General features: G+C 42.3%; 1 protein-coding gene across 8 annotated transcripts in view; it reads left to right on the forward strand.

Moving 5' to 3' along the window:
• TBCE (tubulin folding cofactor E) overlaps nucleotides 1–19,495 on the forward strand; it is a 37,857-nt gene that overhangs the window by 2,737 nt on the left and 15,625 nt on the right. For 4 of the 8 annotated variants that reach the window (XR_014781465.1, XM_084794177.1, XM_084794175.1 and 1 more), the window contains exons 2-5: nucleotides 6,346–6,476; nucleotides 12,199–12,283; nucleotides 15,254–15,439; nucleotides 17,906–17,994. Coding sequence is in view for 7 of the 8 variants with exons in the window: in XM_084794177.1 (XP_084650303.1) it covers nucleotides 6,377–6,476; nucleotides 12,199–12,283; nucleotides 15,254–15,439; nucleotides 17,906–17,994 (460 nt within the window). In the remaining variant the exon portion in view is untranslated. Of the gene's footprint in view, nucleotides 1–6,343; nucleotides 6,477–12,198; nucleotides 12,284–15,253; nucleotides 15,440–15,821; nucleotides 15,914–17,905; nucleotides 17,995–19,495 lie in introns of those variants that run through there. The other 4 variants (XM_084794178.1, XM_084794179.1, XM_084794180.1 and 1 more) reach the window with 3 other exon arrangements.

Genomic DNA, 19,495 nt, shown 5'->3' on the forward strand with positions numbered 1-19,495 from the left:
ACCGAATCTAGAGGGATCTTTTTAAGAAAGTAAGATAATCTCTTTCCTTAAAAGAACAAACAAAAACTACTAAGCACTGCTGTCTGACTCTGCAGATGAGTCTCTCTCAGGTGGTGCAGAGTCCTGAATGACCTGGCCCTGTGTCATCCCTGTTCTGTCACTTGCTACCTGGTTGCTCCGTTATCTGACCTCAAACATATCCTAGCTTCTAAGACATTTGGATTTGCTGTTTGTTTGACTGAACGGTCTTCTATATGGCCATGTGGTCCAGTTCTTTACCTCTACCCCTGTGTTTGGGAATATGACCTTCCTTGGCCAACTTTCTTCCATCTTTAACAGAGCCACCAGATTTCTTTGTTTTTTCTGTTTTTGTTGTTTTTTGAAATAGGGTCCCCCCCCCCTTTCTCTCTCTCTCTCTTTGTTTGGTTTGGTTTTTCAAGACAGGGTTTCTCTGTGTAGCCTTGGCTGTCTTAGACTCACTTTGTAGACCAGGCTGGCTTCAAACTCACATCAGTCTGCCTGCCTCTGCCTCCCTAGTGCTGGGATTAAAGGTGTGTCCCACCACACCTAGCTAATATTTTTTAACCTTTAAGTTGCTGATTTTCAGCAAGCTTCCTGGATCATCCCAGCATTTAATTATTTTTTTAATAAGATGTGAATGTCTTAACAATAAAGTTATTAGTTAGAACTGTTTCCTGTGAAATTTATTGAAGTCAGCTTATACTTTTAAATAGAATATATATTTAAATTTAGCACATTAAGGCTCATGTAACATTTTCACTTTCTTAGCATTTTGCTCAGAATACATGGAGGAGATACAATTAAAAACATGATAGAAAGCCTGGCATTGACAGAAATGCCTAGGAAATATTTGCCATGCTTATTATCTGTCTATCTGGAACTTGATATGAGACCTGAGCCCAACTCAAAGACCTGCCTGCGTAGGGCGTGGGGTGCATGCCTATGATCTCAGCACTCTGGGAGGCAGAGGCAGGTGGATCTCTGTGAATTCTAGGCCAGCCTGGTCTACAGAGCGAGTTCCAGGACAAGCAGAGCTGTTACACAGAGAAACCCTGTCATGAAAAACCAAAAAAAAAAAAAATCATATTTTTCTCTCTAACATGAATTCTGTGGTGTCTAGTAAAGGATTGTACACTTAAGAATTTGGTATTCTTATTTGTAGGGTGTGGTGGTACATGCCTTTAATTCTAGCATAGGCAGAGGCAGAAGCAGGTGATCTCTGAGTTTGAGGCCAGCCTGTTCTACAGAGCGAGTTTCAGGACAGAGCTGTTACACAGAGAAACCCCATCTCAAAAAACCAAAACCAAAATAAGAAAAACATGATAGACAAATGAAGTGAGTATCATTTACAGAGTAAATAGGGACTGTGAGAAAATGAAAACATCATAGCTTGACTTTATTTATTGATTTAGCCATGGTCTGTTGTAACCCAGGATAACCTTAGACTCGTGTTGTTAAGAAAGGCCTTGAATTCCTGATTCTTCTGCCTCCACTTGTGCATCCTGCAATCACAAACGTATGCCATCATGTTTGATTATGTAGTGCTAAGGAGCAAACCACAGGGCTTCCAACATGTTAGCAGTCTTACCAACTGAGCTAATTCACCAGCCCATCTTCTTTTTTATTTGAAATATTTCATATATCTGTATATGTAGGAGTGAGGGGCATCCTGAGGATTATGTGTGAACGTCAGGGGACAACTTGTAGGAGTAGGGTGCCTGTAGTGTGGGTCTTGGGGATTGAACTGAGGCTTGATGTTAAGAGCCTCAGATTTGCTGAGGCATCTCACTGGCCCTGAAGTTCCCTGCTCCCTCCTCCCCCAAATTTTGTAGACATCGTTTCTCTGTGTAGTCCTGGCTGTTTTGGAACTAGCTTTGTAGACCAGACTAGCCTCTACAGAGATCTTCCTACCTTTGCCTCTCAAGTGCTGGGATAGAGGCATGTGCCACTACTGCCTGGCTGAAATTATATGGGTGTTTTTTTGTTTTTGTTTTTTCGAGACAAGGTTTCTCTGTGTAGCCTTGTTTATCCTAGACTTGCTTTGTAGACCAGGCTGGCCTGGAACTCACATTGATCCACGTGCCTCTGCCTCCCGAGTGCTGGGATTAAAGGTGTGTGCCACCATGCCGGGCTCTGGAATTATGTTTTAAATTGTAAAATATATATTGCAGAAAGTTGGCCATCTCAGCACGGGGTTTTTTTGTTTTGTTTTGTTTTTGAGACAGGGTTTCTCTGGGTAGCTTTGGTTGGTCTGGACCCTCCTTGTAGACCAAGCTGGCCTCGAACTCACAGAGATCGCCTGCTGCTGGAGTGCTAGGATTAAAGGTGGGCCCCATTAAGCCCTGGCCATCTCAGCAGTTTTTAGGTATATAAGGTTACTAGTGTTTAAGTACATTCACAGTGTAACCAACACACTACTGTCCAACTGCAGAACTCTCCATCTTGCAAAACTGAATCTGTTATTCTTAGATAGCTGCTTCTGGTTCTCTCTTGAAACATCAAGGTATCTACCATTATACTTTCTGTCTGGGAAGAATTTTTTTTTTCCTGAGACAGGGTTTCTCTGTGTAGCCTTGGCTGTCCTGGAACTTTCTCTCTAGACCAGGCTGGCCTCGAACTCACAGAGATCTGCCTGCCTCTGCCTCCCACATGCCAGGACTAAAAGTGTGCACCACCACCTCTTGGCCCAGGAAGAATATTAAGCAAAATTTTTGAAAGAGATTCTCACTGTGTAGCCATTGCTGGCCTGGAACTTGTAGTGTAGACCAGGCTGGCCTCGAACTAGCAGAGATCCACTCTCAATTGTAGGATTAGAAGCATTCACTTCCACACCCAGCTGTCTTTGTGAATTTGACAGGCCTACATACTGCATAGAAGGATCACTTGGTATCTGTCTTTCTAAGGTTGAGTAACACTTTTTGGTGTATTTACCATATTTCTTATTCTAATAAACACTTAGATCATCCCCCTCCCCCATCTTTTGGCTGTTAGTGAATAATCCAGTTATAAACATATTTTTATATGTGTTGACTCCATGCTTTTAATTCTTTGCAAATTGTTTTGAGGAACTATGGTCACTTAGTCATCAAGAACAATAGTAAGCAACTGAGAGTGGTGGTACATAGAGTTTTCAATGACGTGGGAGGGGAAAGCAGGAGAGTTGTGGGTAATGAGATCTCATCTGAAAAGCAAACAAGGGGACTTAGGGATGTGGCTCAGTAGTTCAGTGTTTGTCTAACATACACAAAGCCCTGCCTGCACATGTCTCATCCCAGCATTGGGAAGGTGATAGGAGAAAGGTCAGAAGTTCAAGGCCATCCTCAGCTACAAAACGAATTCTAGGCCAACCTGAGCTGTCCCTAGAGACCCAGAAAAACAACACACACACACACACACCAAAACAAAAAAAGCTTGCTTAAACAAGGAAGTAAAAATGAAAGTGGGTAGTTCAGAGAAAAGGAAATCCGAGGAGATGCTCATCTTCTATTATAACTGGATACAAGTAAAATATATGTTTTACAGATCTTACTAAGCAGCAGAACACTTGCTTAGTATGCCTCAGGTCCTAGATTGGATTCTTAGCATAAACAACAAAAAAAAAAACAAAAAAACAGACTGATAAAAGTTTGCAGATATTTTGTGTAAGCAAAGTTGTTAGGATACAAGGGCTCATGCTCAGCCAGGCGGTGGTGGCGCATGTCTATAATCCCAGCACTCGGGAGGCAGAGGCAGGTGGATCTCTGTGAGTTCGAGGACAGCCTAGTCTAAAAAGAGAGTCCAGGACAACCAAGGCTACACAGAGAAACCCTGTCTCAAAAACCAAAAACAAAACAAAAAAACAATGGCTCATAGTCTCCTGATAGGACTATATGTTGGAACAACCATTATAAAAGGACATTTGATACTAGCTAACAAATTTTTAAATGCATATTTCCTTTGGCTCAGTAATCCCAGGCTGATGGCAGGACCCTGTGAGTTTCTGGCAAGATAACTCTTTGCCCTCCAGTGTGTGGAATTCTAGGAATGGAGTTCTACTGGCACCTTACTCAGGAACTGGAACTTTGCTTCAGGGCTGTCTCTCAATCTGTTTCCTAAACCATAAGTAGCCCTGCCTAGTTCCTACTAGCAGCTCAGTCTCCTCAAACTGCCTACGTTGCTTTTATTCCCCCAGGTGTTGGGCTCCGTGCTGACTTTGTGTCTCATTGTTGAAGATGCCATCTTAGTACAGGGACTTGTTTTGGTTTTTTTGAGACACGGTTTCTCTGCGTAGCCTTGGCTGTCCTGGACTCACTTTGTAGACCAGGCTGGCCTCAAACTCAGTGATCCTCCTGCCTCTGCCTCCAGAGTGCTGGGATTAAAGGCGTGCGCCACCACGCCCAGCTAGTACAGGGACTCTTATCTTAAAAATTGCAATACTTTAGAGTACCACTGATCTACCCAAGGCAAAAGGCAGCAAACAGAAGCCAAACCAGCCAAGTGTAAGAGGAACCAAACTGAAGCTATTTTGAATAAAACCTCCATTTTGAATAGGAATCAAATAAGTTCCTAAGACTTCCCTGGTAACTGACATCCTGCTTGGCAGAAAGAGATATGAATGCTAAGCAAGTCGCCCTGTCACAGTTAAATAACCCAATCAATGGGAACAGGATAAGTGCACCTAAGAAATGATCTAAGGAAGTCCCCTATCCCTAAATACTGATTGGTGGGAAATGCACTGTAACTTGGCACAGATGTTTGTGGATTTCGGGCTTAAAAACTTTGTGACATTCTGGCTGGCGGTGCATGCGTGTGTGCATGTCCCAAGTCTGTTTTGTGGTCCTGATGGGTCAGTAGTAGCCTGAGTACAGTAAATTTTTGTCATCTGCTTCAATACTAAGATGAACTTTCAAGGATGTAGCTCCCTGACTAGTCAGTTTTTGCTGCTAATTCACTAAAGATCTTGCTTTGCTGGATGGACTCTTGTGACTGGTTGGGTTATTTGGATTTCCAGTCTCTATCACAAGGATCTTAGTTTTTCTGTTTCACCATTTCCATGTAATTATTTTTGTAAATGGATATTCTAGTGTTTAACTTACTAAAATCCACACTCTTCTAGTCACTGCCCCTCTTTATCCTGTGGATTGCCTGCACTGCTACTGGTGTATCTAAAACACGGCTTTTGAAAAATCTAAATATTTCAGTGTTCATTTCCAAAAGATCACAGTTTGAAAGAAGCCAACACCACGCTGAGAATGTAGCACATGTTTGTAATTCCAGCCATTTGGAAGCTGGGGCAGGAGGGTCAGGCATTCAAGGCTGCCTTATACAGGAGACCTTGCCTCCAGAACAAGCCAGGCACAGTGTCAGATGTCTGTAATCCTAGCACTTGAGAGCTGGGAGCAGGAGAACCAGGAGTTCAAGACCCATCCCTAACTACACAGTGAGTTTGAGGCCAGCCTGTGCTGGGTTTCATGACCCTGTCTTGAGGAAGGGAAGGAGAAGAAAAAGGGATATTAACCATAATATATCATACCTAAATTTCTGAGTTATTCATTTTTTGTTGTTACTCTTTTCCTGAGATAGGGTCTCATGTATCCCAGGTTGGCCTCTGACCATGAGCCACTCAGCTTTGTGAATGCCAGGCAAGTACATACCAACTCAGCTGGATCTCCAACCCAGTGCTCTTTAATATCCTGTGTGCACCCATGGAAGCCAGAGTCTGCTCAGTGTCTTACTCTAGTACTTTCCACGTTGCTTTTTAAGACAGGTTTGTTCCATCCGGCGTGGTGGCACACGCCTGTAATCCCAGCACTTGGGAGGCAGAGGCAGGCGGAGCACTGTGAGTTTGAGGCCATTGTGGTCTACAAAGCAAGTCCAGGACAGCCAAGATAATATAGAGAAACCCTGTCTCAAAAAAAAAACAAACCAAAAAACAAAACAAAACAAAACAAAAAACCAAAAAATAGGTTTGTTCCGTAAACATGGAGTTTCCCAGTTGACAAAACTGGTTAGCCAGCAAACCTTAAGGATCCTCTAGTCTCCTCTGCCCAACTCTGGAGTTATAGGTGCTTACTGTCACACTTGGCTTTTTCTGGGAACCTAAACTCAGGTCCTCAATGTGTGCATAGCAAGCACCTTACATAATAAGATGTTTCTTCGGTCCCCAAGGTTGGTGGTGGGGTTGGGGGGTGACTTGGGCTGAGTGTGATAGCATCTTATCTGTTATCTCATTTCTTGAGCAGTTGAGGCAGGAGGATTTGCTGTAAATGTAAGAGCTGGAGGCCAGCCTACGCTACAATTTTGGTTAATGAAGTTCTTGTCAATTTTACATGTTTTCCTCCCTAGATCTCATATTTTGGATTCCTACTGTCTTATAATGAGTGACATTTTGCCATTAGATGTCATTGGTAAAAGAGTTGAAGTTAATGGAGAATATGCAACAGTGCGCTTTTGCGGTTCTGTTCCTCCCGTGGCAGGTAAGCTACAACATTATGTAAACCTTTCAGTCACTTCTATATAAATGTCTTAGTAGTGCTTTATCATACCCATTTTGAACTGGGTGTGGTTGCACATGCTTTTAACTCCAGCACTCTGAGGCAGAGGCAGGTGGATTTCTGAGTTCCAAGCTAGCCTTGTCCAAGTGACAAGTTCCAAGCCAGCTGGAGTGGCACAGGGAGACCCTAATACATAAAATAATAAATCAGTTTTGAGGACTGTGCCAACCAGCTTACAGACACATAGTTTCATATATATGTATGTGATATGTAGAGCTTTTTAAATTATATGCTACTTGATTATGTAGTGTGTCTAATACTAAATCAGCTTTGAAATACTTCTGAACTTCCAGCAACCAACAGTCTTGAGTTTTCATAATTCTCAACCCAAAAATCAAATACCTTATGATACTCCTTTGACTTTCATCTATACACAGTACATTTAATACTATGTTGCTATACATAAAACTTTTTTTGATTTATTTATTTATTATTATGTATACAGTGCTCTGCCTGCATGTACACCTACACCCCCAGAAGAGGGCATCAGATTACTTTATAGATAATTGTGAGCCACCTTGTGGTTGCTGGGAATTGAACTCAGGATCTTTGGAAGAGCAGTCAGTGCCCTTAACCTCTGAGCTATCTCTCCAGCTCCCCATAAAACTTTTTTGAGTGTATGATTCAAAGAATTATTACCTGAAACAATTGTTTTTCATGTAAACCAGCCAACAGTCTTCATGTTAATCTGTCTCTTGTATTATCCAAACACCAAAGACATTTGAATGTTTCTCTTGTCTGTGTGTATATATGCATGGGTGTATACTTATGTTATAGAACTGTAGATAGTGTCATTGCATTCTGTCCAAATAGAACCTTGTCTATTGCTCATTTTTGTTGATTTGCAAAGAAACAATAAGTGTGTGTGTGTGTGTGTGTGTGTGTGTGTTATAAACTATTTTGAATAGTAAATAATGACTTGTACATCCAGATGGTATGTTGTACATATCTAATAATTACAATCTCCTAAACCTCAACTAAAACCTAAAGCTTATCCTATACCTCAAAGGAGAACAGGGCAGGAAAAAAAAATACAATTAAATTTATAAATACTGAAAAGAACTAGGTTTAAGTGGCAAAAAGCTAAGCAGCATGGAAAACATTTAACTTCTAAACACATAGTGGAGAAAGTTAGGAACTAACCCAATTCTAACTCTTCAAATCTCAAAAGATTTCAGAAATATGTGAGATAATATCATTTCATACAGTGACTCATGGCGATGGACCAAGTTCTCAGAAGGCTAAAGCAAGAGAATTGCTAAGTTTTAAGGCCAATGTCATCTACCAAGTGAGTGCTGGTCTAGCCTGGGCTGCAATGTGAGCCCTCGTCTCAAAAAAAGAAAAGGAAAAGAAAAGAAAGAAAAAGAAAAAAGAAAGGATTTCTGGTAATGGACTTAAATAAGACCGTTCTCTCTTCATGTGGGAAACATGATAGGGAGATGTTAGTTACCAACCAGAATGGACACACGTGAGCAGTGGGTCCTCTAGCCCTGTTATCTTACTATTCTTCTCAACCTCCATAGCTAGTAGCTTCTTTGATGAAGCCACTGATCTCCAAGGTATCAAGAATGTGTCCAGGATAAAACTGGATGGTGGTGACCTCAGCATTTGAGTCTTTTCACTCTTAGAAGCCTTCAAAGACAGGTAGGGACTGGGAGAAACTGCTCTTCCTTTCTGAAGGCCGTCACCATTCCTCAGGCATCAGTGTAGTGTGGCTTAGAGAGACTTAGAACTTTTGTTGCCTTTTTTCATTTGCTTACTATGTTCCTGATACAACAGCAGCAGCAGCACCGAGAGAAGGTTTCACTTTGTAGACGTGGCTGCCCTGGAACATGCTATATAGGCCAGGCTGGCCTCACATTCACAGAGATCTGCCTGTTTCTGCTTCCTGAGTATGGGGATTAAATGAGTGTACCACTGTTGTAACATTATTTTCCTGAGTTTTTCTTCTTTAACCTTTTCTGTTAATATGTACTAGTCATATAACATGCATTCATTGTGCTATCTTCATACATGTAAACAGTGTATTCTGATCATATCACCCCCACCTCACTGCCCCCTATGCTGTGTTGCTCCTCCTTTCCCCTTGTCTCGTTTCTTTCCTTCTCTCTTCTAGTAATGAGTTTCTTTTCCCTTCTCTTTTCTTTTCTTTCTTTCTTTCTTTTCTTGAGACAGGGTTTCTCTATATAGCCTTGGCTGTTCTGTACTTACTTTGTTGACCAGGCTAGCCTCAAACTCACAGTGATCCTCCTGCCTCTGCCTCCCAAGTGCTGAGATTCAATGTGTATGCCACCATGCTCAGCTAAAAGCCTTCTATTGTTTGTTTTTTTTTGAGACAGGGTTTCTCTGTGTAGCCTTGGCTGTCCTAGGCTTGCTTAGTAGACCAGGCTAACTAAGCCTTAAACTCACAGAGATCCACCTGCGTCTGCCTCCTGAGTGCTGGGATTAAAAATGTGCACCACCATAACTGGCTTACATTGGCATTTTCAAAAGCTTAAGATTCAGTTATAATTCCTCTAGCATTTAGATCTAATATTGCTATATTTAGAGCTGTAGTTAATCTTTGTAAAAAGTTGGTGAAAGATTCATTTGAACCCTGGGTTATCTTCATAAATGATTTAGATTGTCCCTGTTCTTCAGCCTTGTCCCAAGCATTAAGGCTGTTATACAACATTGGTCTAGGATGGCATTATCAAGTATAATCTGAACTCTTTTATCTTTTGTTGTTGTTGTTGTTTTTGAGACAGGGTTTCTTGTGTAGCCTTGGCTGTCATGGACTCACTTTATAGACCAGGCTGGCCTCAAACTCACAGCCTGCCTCTGCCTCTGCCTCTTCTGGGATTAAAGACATATGTCACCATGCCTGGCTGTAATCTGAACTCTTAATTCAGAATATGAACTTTAACCTATTGATTGATCTTTGACAATACCAATGCCTCTAGTTGTACGTAATTGCTGCATAATTGAAGCCTCGTCTTTCTACTAGTTAGCCATTGTAGCCTAGGGCCAGGCTCTAAAATGGCTGTCATCAAATCCCTCCAATCTTTTGGAAGTAAATGAGTTTGCATGGTCCAGTTATTAAGTATCAGATTTACATATGGTGAATATAAGCCATAGGTTGTTACTACCTCCTTAAATCTCTTTTAAGTCTTGTGCTTCCATGTGCTGACATTCAAATTCTTGATAACCTTGTGAATTTTGTTTATTCAGTTCAAGTTCCCTTATCATAACTGGGAAAATCATTTTTAGGATTTTTATATTTAGATTGCCATTTAGCACTCATGTCACAAGGTGGCCCTGTAGGCTTTAGATTGGATTCATTTGAAATTTCTTCAGAATTCAAAGGGTTGTCTTATTTTTCTTCTAGTGTTGTAACTTAACATGATTTTTTAAAATCCCTTTTCTTTTCCAAGTCTGCTTTATCCTTATTTCTAACAAAATGATATATAAAATTACAATCATTACTAAAAGTAAAATTATTTGTATGCTAATAAGCATAACAAAATTATATGGTAACCAAATACCTGCCCTCTGTCATTACATTTTACATTTTTATTTCTCTTGTTCCTGCCCCCCTCCCAAGATAGGGTTTCTCTGTGTAGCCTTGGCTGTCCTGGAACTCACTCACTCTGTAGACCAGGCTGGCCTCGAACTCAAAGACATCCACCAGCCTCTGCCTCCTGAGTGCTGGGATTTAAAGGCATATGCCACTACTGCCTTAACTTTTGTTTGTTTGTTTGTTTGTTTTTATTTTTCGAGACCAGGCCTTTCTGTGTAGCTTTACTGTCCTGGACTCGCCTTGTAGATTATTTTTTAAGGACTTCTCAAGTATCTTACCTTGGGCGACTTTTCAGCTTTTCCCACCAGCTCCACATCTGTAGTTGGCGTTAGCCAAGTCTTGAGTGCCAAATGTTGTAATTTAAATGTCAATGTTTGTCTGTCTGTCTCTCTCTCAAAAAAGATTTATTTATTTATTATTTATACAATATTCTGCCTGCATGTGAACCTACATGCCAGAAGAGGGCACCATACCTCATTATAGATGTTTATGAACCACCATGTGGTTGCTAGGAATTGAACTCAGGACCTTTGGAAGAACAGCCAGTACTCTTTAACCTCTGAGCCATTTTTCCAGTCTTTAAAGGGTTTTTTGTATGCCTGTTCTAGGTTCCACACAATGAGATAGAGATCTGTTACATTACTTAATATGCTTTAAGCACCATAACTGGGCAGATATCAATCCATTTTAACTTGACTATGCTAGCCTGACCTACTTCCATGTGCCCTGTGACCTGTCCTCTAGTCTCTCCCTGCTGCCTCTGCTCTATGTCCCCGTGGTGAACTCCCCCCCCCCATGGTTATCTCCTCCTCATGGCATGGTGACTTTCCTTCTCTCCCTCCCTCCCCGCCAAGGCAGGGAATGGAAGTCCTGCCTACTGTCTCCTGTGCCCAGTCATAGGCTCCTTAGCTTCTTTATTAGCTAATTAGAGATAATTGGGGGGTAATTTTTACACAATATTGAGACAGGAGATTGCTCAGTAGCAATGACAGTACCAGAATCTGTTAGCATTTAGCTCACTGTCAGTTCAGCAATTAACAAGTAAATATACACAGACACACCTTAAAACAATATGAATAAAGGTCACTTCTACAGTTTGCCTCATAAATGCCCTTGTTACCACTTCATTGAATTATTTTTCCTTCTCTACTAATTAGAGATAGTTTTAAAAATTACTTAATGGTTCCTCTAGGGCAAAGATTTGCTGTTCTGACTTAGAAAGCTCTGATAATGAATAGTGTGTGTGTGTGTGTGTGTGTGTGTGTGTGTGTGTGTGTGTGTGTGTGTGTGTGTGTAGCCTTGGCTATCCTGGACTTGCTTTGTAGACTAGGCTGGCCTCGAACTCACAGTGATCCACCTGCCTCTGCCTCCCAAGTACTGGGATTAAAGGAGTGCGCCACTACCACCACCCGGCTTGATAATGAGTAGTTTTTAAGTTCTGAGACCCACTTGAACACTTACATTCTTTTCTCATCCTTTATCAGTTGCTGGAGGGCTTTTGTTGGCAAAGAGCTGGCAGCTCTCCTGCCCATTCTGTCTTAGTTTTCCCCAGGTATCTGAGCCTCCTGCCTCTTTCTAGCTGGGACAATCTTTTTCTTGGAAGATTTTCTCTTGGGTTTTTTGGACTGAAAGTATGTATATTTCATTTTCAACTTTTCTTCTCTGGACATTTTATTGTTGTAGTTACGGGTATTTAGGGTAGAGTTTGCCATTTTAATCATGTATATCTTATAGTTATGAATTATGATGTGACATTAGCCAGTTTATGAAGTGTGTGGGGGTGGGCCACATTTGGTCCTCTGTGGTACGTGTCTTCAGGTGGTACCATGTCTTCAAAGCTCTTCCGTGCTTAGTACACCCAGGAAAGCTTAGCCGTTCTTGTCTTCTGCTGCTGCAGGTCTTTGTGGCTTTTGGCCCACACATAGTATTATTGCATTGTTTAAGTGAAATTCCCAGGGGATTCCTGAGACATTCTCCTCCACTGCTGTGTGATGCAGCTTCTGTTACAAATGCATTTGCTTGCAGGAGAATAGAGCATCCCTCTGTCATCTTTTGTCACTTGTTTTTTTCTTTTTGTTTTGCTAGGAATCTGGTTAGGAGTGGAGTGGGACAATCCTGAGAGAGGAAGGCATGATGGGAGCCACGAAGGCACTATGTATTTTAAATGCAGGTAACATTTCTTACGCATTGGCAAGGTTAGTCATTAACCTAGTAGGGGGAGAGGAGGCAGCATTGCTGGATTGTGAACAGTGGGCTATAGAATAGTTAGTTCTGAAAGGTACTTCAGCCTGGCTGGGTGGTGCATGTCTTTAATCCCAGCACACACGTGGTAGAGGGAGGTGGATACAGGTACATGCCCCTGACTAGAGGCCAGAGAAGAGTGTTGTCTTTTGCTCTCCACCTTATTGTTTGAGGCAGAGTCACTAAACTTACTGGCTGGACTAGAACGCATCTAGGCCCCAGGGAATCTCCTGTTTTCACTTCCTAGGATTGAGTCATCGGTGGCCAGCTTTTATGTGGATGCTGGGGAGCTGAACTCATTTCCTCACTTACCCAGCAAGCACATCGACTGAGTGTCTCCTCAGACCCCTATTTGAGATTTTCAGTGTTTTCTCCTCTACCATCATCTTAAATTTTGTTTTTGTTTTGTTTAAGACACGGTCCCACTATGTAGCCTTGGCTGGCCCAGAACTTGCTATGTAGATTAGGATGGCTTTGATTTATTTGTATTCTGTGTGTATTGGTGTTTTGCCTGCGTTTATGTCTGTGTAGGGGTGTTGGGTTCCCAGTTACTGGAGTTACAGACAGCTGAGAGCTGCCATGTGAGTGCTGGGAATTGAACCCAGGACAATACTCTTAACTGCTAAGTCATCTCTCCAGCCTGCAGTTTCTTCAAATTTAGAGCACAGTGTTTGAAAACTAAGATTTTCAGCTGGACCTGGTAGCGCATACCTTTAATTCCAGCACTCAGGGAGGCAGAGGCAGAGACAGACGGATCTCTGAGTTCGAGGCTAGCCTGGTCTACAGAGTTGAGTCCAGGTCAGCCAAGAAACCCAGTCATGAAAAACCAAAAGAGAAAAAATTTTATTTCTAGTTCTGATACTTTACATATAAACATTGGTATTTTAATTTAATTCTTTAAAATATTTATTTATTTACTTATTTACTTATTTATGGTTTTTGGTTTTTTGAGACAGGGTTTCTCTGTGTAGCCTTGGCTGTCCTGGACTCCCTTTGTAGACCTGGCTGGCCTCAAACAGAGATAAACCTGCCTGTTTCCCTGTATGCTGGGATTACAGGCTTTTTTTTTTTGTAATGTGTGTTTACAAGATGTGTATGTTTGGGCTTGTACACCTCTGTGTATGTGTGGAGGTTGAAGACAACTTTATGGTGTCAGTTCTCTTAGATAGGATTTCTGTTATAAAAGCCCTGTCTCTCCTGAACTCTCTTTGTAGACCAGGATGGCCTCAAACTCATAGAGATCCTCCTGCCTCTGCCTTCCGAGTGCTGAGATTACAGAAGTGCACCACCACACCTGGCTTTTCTTCTACCTTCATATGGGTTCCTGGGATTGAACTGAGGCCACCAGGCTTATATAAGAAGCACTTTACTGGTACACTGAGCCATCTGGCCAGCCCAAACAATTAGTTCTTTCTCTCTCTCCTCCCCTCCCCTCCCCTTCTATTCCCTCCCCTCCCCTCTTTTCCACCTTCTCCTCCCTTCCTCCCTCCTCCTTTCCTTCCTTTCCTTCAAATCTTTACTCCATCCCTCTGCCTCCAGCATTAAAGAAAAAAATCTTTTCAGAGGCAGGCGGATCTTTGTGAGTTCGAGGCCAGCCTGGTCTACAAAGTGAGTCTAGTACAGCCAAGGCTACACAGAAAAACCCTGTCTCAAAAAACAAACAAAACAAAACAAAATCGTTTCAGCATTTATGTATAAAAAAGGAATTTTCTTCTTAGCTTTCTTCTTCTTCTTCTTCATCATCATCATCATCATTCTTATTGCTGGTTTGCTTGTTTTTTGCTTTGGTTTTTTGAGACAAGGCTTCTCTTGTAGTCCTGGCTGTCCTGAGCTCATTTTTGTAGACCAGGCTGGCCTCTGCCTCCTGAATGCTGGGATTAAAGCCCTGTGTCATCACGCCCAACTTATTTTGGCTCGTTTTATTTTGTTTTGTTTTGTTCCCCCAAGCAGAGTTTCTCTGTGTTGCCTTGGCTGCCCTGGACTCTAGTCTGGCCTTGAACTCACAGCAGTTCCCTGCCTCTGCCTCCCGAATGCTGGGATTAAAGGCGTGTGCAACCATGCCCACTTTATTTTGGTTTTTTAAGACTAGGTTTTCTCTGTGTATCCATGGCTGTCCTAGAACTCATTCTGTAGTCCAGGCTTCCCTCAAACTCACAGAGATCCACCTGCCCCAATCTCCAAGTGTAGGAGAAAATTATATTTTATAATTATATATTATAAATATACTTATATATTATAATTTTCCCCATGGATCTAGTACTTTTGTTCCCTTTAATGTGAATTTTCTGTCCATATCTTTTGTCTCTTCATCCATAGGAATTTCACATGCTTGCATAAGCTTAGACCCTAGATTTTTGTTGTTTATATTGTGATTTTATTTATTTTAGTATATAGAACTAATTAAAAGTCACCAAGACAATGTATTTTAGAAGTTTCTTGGTAGATAGCCTTTCTTTCTCTATCTCTCCCTTTTTTTGTTTTGTTTTGTTTTGTTTTTGTTTTTGTTTTTCAAGACTGGGTTTCTCTGTGTAGCTTTGGCTGTTCTGGATTCACTTTGTAGACCAGGCTGGCCTCGAACTCACATCCATCCGCCTGCCTCTGCCTCCCTAGTGCTAGGATTAAAAGCATGTGCCACCACGCCTGGCTCTTTCTCTTTTATTGTAGTACTAGATATAGAACCTAGAGCTTTGTGAACACTAGACAAGCACTCTTACCACTGAGCTGTAGTCACAGCAGCCCTCTGTACACTTTAAGGTCGTTTCACTAGCCTTGAACTTGCTCTATAGCCTTGTCAGGTCTGGAACCTGCCTCAGCCTCCCAGATATCTGGGATTGATAGGCCTCTGTCACCATGCTCAGTAGCAGATGATATTTGTATGTTAATTTCTCTCCTTTCCCAGGCACCCAACAGGAGGTTCCTTTGTTCGTCCAAACAAAGTTAATTTTGGCGTAGACTTTCTTACCGCCCTTAAGAACCGTTATGTGCTAGAAGATGGACCTGATGATGAAGGAAAATCATGTTCCTTAAAACTTGGAAGCAAACAAGTGCAAACTGTTGGTTTTGACCATATCACAAAGAAGCAGAGGTAAGTGCAGCTGATGTTGGCAGCCTGGCCAACAGAGTCCCCAGATTGGGATTAACGTTCTCCACTGTGCAGAGATGCTTGCAACTTTGCTTCCACATTGGTTCATCTTCTTCATACAGCACTGATTATTTGGAGAATTTAAAACCCTCAGTTTTGCTGAGAGTGGTGGTTCATTCATAATGATAACCCTAGAACTTGGAAAGTGGGGGTGAGAGGATCAGGAATTCAATGATCATCCTTGGTTATGTAGCCAGTTTCAGGCCAGCCTGGGCTACATGAAATCCTGTAATTAAAAAAAGGAATTGCAGGGAATTGGGCATGGGGGTGGGGGCGGACTTTGGAGTGATGACTCAATGGTTAAGAACACTTGCTTCTCTTGCAGAAGACCCAGTTTCAGTTCCAAGCAGTCTTATAGCCAACTGCCTATATAACTCCAGTTCCAGGGGATCTGATGCCCTCTTCTGATCTCCACAGGTACTAGGCATGCAGGCAATGCATATACATACATGCAGCTAAAACATGCATATACTTAAATAAAAACAAATATAAGAAAAAAAGAGCGTGATTGCCATGTAAGCCTAGTGATCTAAGTTTGAGGCCCAGAACCCACTAAGAGTCCATGTGTCCTGGCTCTTCTGGAGATGGCTTTGGACTGATGCCTGTGTAGAGACCTGGCTCCCCAGGCTTGGTGCCAAGGTATCCCAGCATGACACACTTTAAACTATAGAGGGAAATAGAAACTTGGTAAAAAAAAATTTTTAATGATTATCTTTTTTATTAGAAAAAGGATTTTATGTAACCCAGAATAGCCTTGAACTCTTTTTTTTGGGGGGGGGGAAGTTGGTTTGGGTTTTCAAAACAGTGTTTTCTGTGTAGCACTCACTGGCTGTCCTAGAACTGGCTCTATAGACAAGGCTGGCCTCAAACTCTGCGATCCACCTGCATCAGCCTCGTAAGTGCTGGGATTAAAGGTGGGCAACAACAAACCTGGCTTGAATTCCTTTAAACTTCTGTTATTTGGTCCTCATACACAGGCACTCCCATATCAGAGTGTGACCAGGACAACTTTTTAGAGCTGGTTCTCTGTTTTCCTTATTGTTGAGACAGGTGTTCCATGTTAACTGGCCTTGGAGCTTGGTGATTCTCTTTTTTCTGCCTTCCACCTCATTGTAAGAGTGCTGGGATTACAGATGTGAGCCATCATCTGTTGCTTTTGTAGGCAGTGGTATCAGGGACTGAACTCAGATCCAGGTGCTTTTATCCACTGAGTCATCCAGATGGTCTAGCCTTGAACACTTGACTCTGGCATTAATGTACCCGCATACCTGGCCCAGAAACAGTAATAGTATTTTGAAATCTCGTAAATACTAACTCATTAAGTCATTTGTCATTTTTAAAAATTATTGCAGACTAGAACTAATAAAATTAACTCTAAAGATTGTGTAAGCAGTCCCCAGAACATTTCCATCATCCTACAAACACTAACCCCTACCTCCTCCTCCTAGCCTCTGGCAGCCGTTGTGCTTTCTACCTGTGGCTTTGTCTGTTCTAGGATCATCATGCAGGGTTGTGCAGTATTTGTCCCTGTCATTTTGCTTAGAGTGACAGCTTCAAGGTCTCCATTTATGGGTTGTCAGAAGTTATTCCCTCTAAAGGCCAAACACTGCTGCTCACCACATTCGGCTGATCCATTCTGGGTTGTTTCTGCCTTTTGCTATTGTGTATAAAACGGCTACAATTAAAGTGAATGTAAATTAAAGGGCATTTTAACACTGAAGTCTGAGGCACCAAGATTTAATCCACTTGCCTAGTGACAAAGGAGATGGTGGAATTGGACCTTGAAGCCAGGTAGCCCAGGTCTGAATTCTGAGTTCCAGGATACTGCCTCTTCTGACAGGCAGCGGACACAGATCCTGCATACATAGAAACAGCTCAGAGCTGTGTGTGTACAGTGATGAGGACATGTCTCAGTGGGCAGGAGGCACTCAGTGTCACTTCAGCATTTTGGGGGCCTGCCAACTGTCAGCCAAAAAATAAGTGACTTCCTTGGGGTCTAGTCACACAGTAAAACAGTGTCAGCTATGAAGACAAGTGTTCCAGAGCTCTAAGTATCAATAGAGCTGAATTGAACTGCCTCACAATATCCTTTAGAGGGAAAAGTCACAGGGGAATCTGTATAGCAGAATGTCACCTACACCCTTTTATGGTACACAGTGAACAGTAATTGGAGACAAGAGTTTTACAGTCAGGATTAAGCCCATAGCAGCTGTTGTAGAGAGGGGCGATGACTACAGCTGCCTCTAGCATTTCAGTTCCTTCATTTCTTCTGTTTTGTAACGCACTGCTCCTTACTTTGTGTGGTGGGTTCTAGCATTTGTATATATTTTGGTATTTTGTGTAAGGGTTTAAAGGGCCAGTGGCTACCATGTGACTTATATGTACATGTGAACTCTTTTCTTCATGTAGCCAGCTGAGAGCACTGCAAGACATTTCCCTGTGGAAGTGTGCTGTGAGTTGTGCTGGTGAACAAGGAAGAATTGCTGAAGCCTGCCCCAGTATCCTTTTCATTGCCAACTTATTCCTGAACTTACTGCGTACCCTTCGGTTAAGTACAGTTAAGTACGTCCCCAGACCCCTTTGCCTGCAGGCATGGCCCATGAGAGTGAAAACATTCTATTACACTTCAGTATAGTTTTCTGCTGCTGGGTAGGAGACTTTTTTTTTTTTTTTTTTTTGAGATACGGTCTCACAGCTAGGCACAGTGGTGCATGCCTGCAATCCCAGCACTCAGGGAGGCAGAGGCAGGCAGATTTCTATGAGTTTGAGGCCAGCCTGGTCTACAAAGAAAGTCCAGGACAGCCAGGGATACACACAGAGAGACCTGTCTCAAAGAACAAAACAAAACAACAACAACAAAACATACACCAAAACCCCCACAAACATGGAGAGCCTGTGTTATCACTCCATGGCACTGGCTGGAAAGGGGTGCATCTCAGGAGGAACCAGTTGGGGAGCTCGACAAGGTGCACAGGGCAGGGAAGAAAGGTTGGGCAAACACTCTGCAAATCCAAACCTGCCAACCTGCCACATGTGCCCACACCCAGTCAGCTCTCTCTGCCTTACTGGACATCTTTCTTCACACTTGAAGAATAACTGGACTACAGTGTGAGACACTATCTCAAAAACATACACCAGCCAGGCGTGGGACTCGGTATGTAGCTCACGGTGGCCTTGTGATTACTTCATTCTTCATACTGCTGAGATTATCATCTTATATTTCATCTGTGTTTAATGTTTCTACTTGTGGGATGTATCAAATTGGACTTTGGATGGAGGTGACAGGTTGGTTGTCTTGTGCTGTGCTGTTGCCTACGCTGCGCCTTGGATTTTATTGTGTGAAAAAGGTGAATCAGCAGCTGGGTGTTGCGGTGCAAGCTTGTTATCATAGTACTAGACAGAAGCAGGAGAACCATGAGGTTAAAGTGATTCTTAGCTTCATAGAAACCTAAGGCCAGCCTGGGCTAATGAGAGCCTGTCTCAAAAATAACTAAAGCAGCAGCTGCAGCTGCCGTTCTCAGCCTTAGGGCTTTTCTTCCTTGGGTAGATGCTCTTTCTGACTCTTGAGAAAGATTCCTTCTCTCAGTGAGGAATTGTGTGCCTTCAGCTGCTCTCAGATTGAATTGGGGTGCAGTTGGACCCCAAAATGCTTCTTTTTCCACACTGCTTTCTGTTTTCCCCTGCTCATTTAACACCTATTTTTGTCAGGTCTAATATTTATCTCAAACATGTGGCACATTGAGTCACCTCCAGACTGCTTGTACCATAAGCTCTGCATCCAGTAAACAGCAGTTCCATGTCCCTGGCCAGCTCTGTGTCTGTCTTCCTCACTTCCTGTGTCTGGCAAATTGTGCTGACTGTGCTTGAGATACTTGGCATGAGAATTCCACCTGCTCTCATGCTAAAGTGGGATCCAAGTCTGCTGTGAGGATGTGCTGGCCAATTTTATGTTAACGTGATACAGGCTAGCGTTATCTGAGAAGATAAAGCCTCAGTTGA

Source organism: Acomys minous, assembly GCF_964271855.1.
Source record: "Acomys minous genome assembly, chromosome: 9".
NCBI classification, from domain to species: Eukaryota; Metazoa; Chordata; class Mammalia; order Rodentia; family Muridae; genus Acomys; species Acomys minous.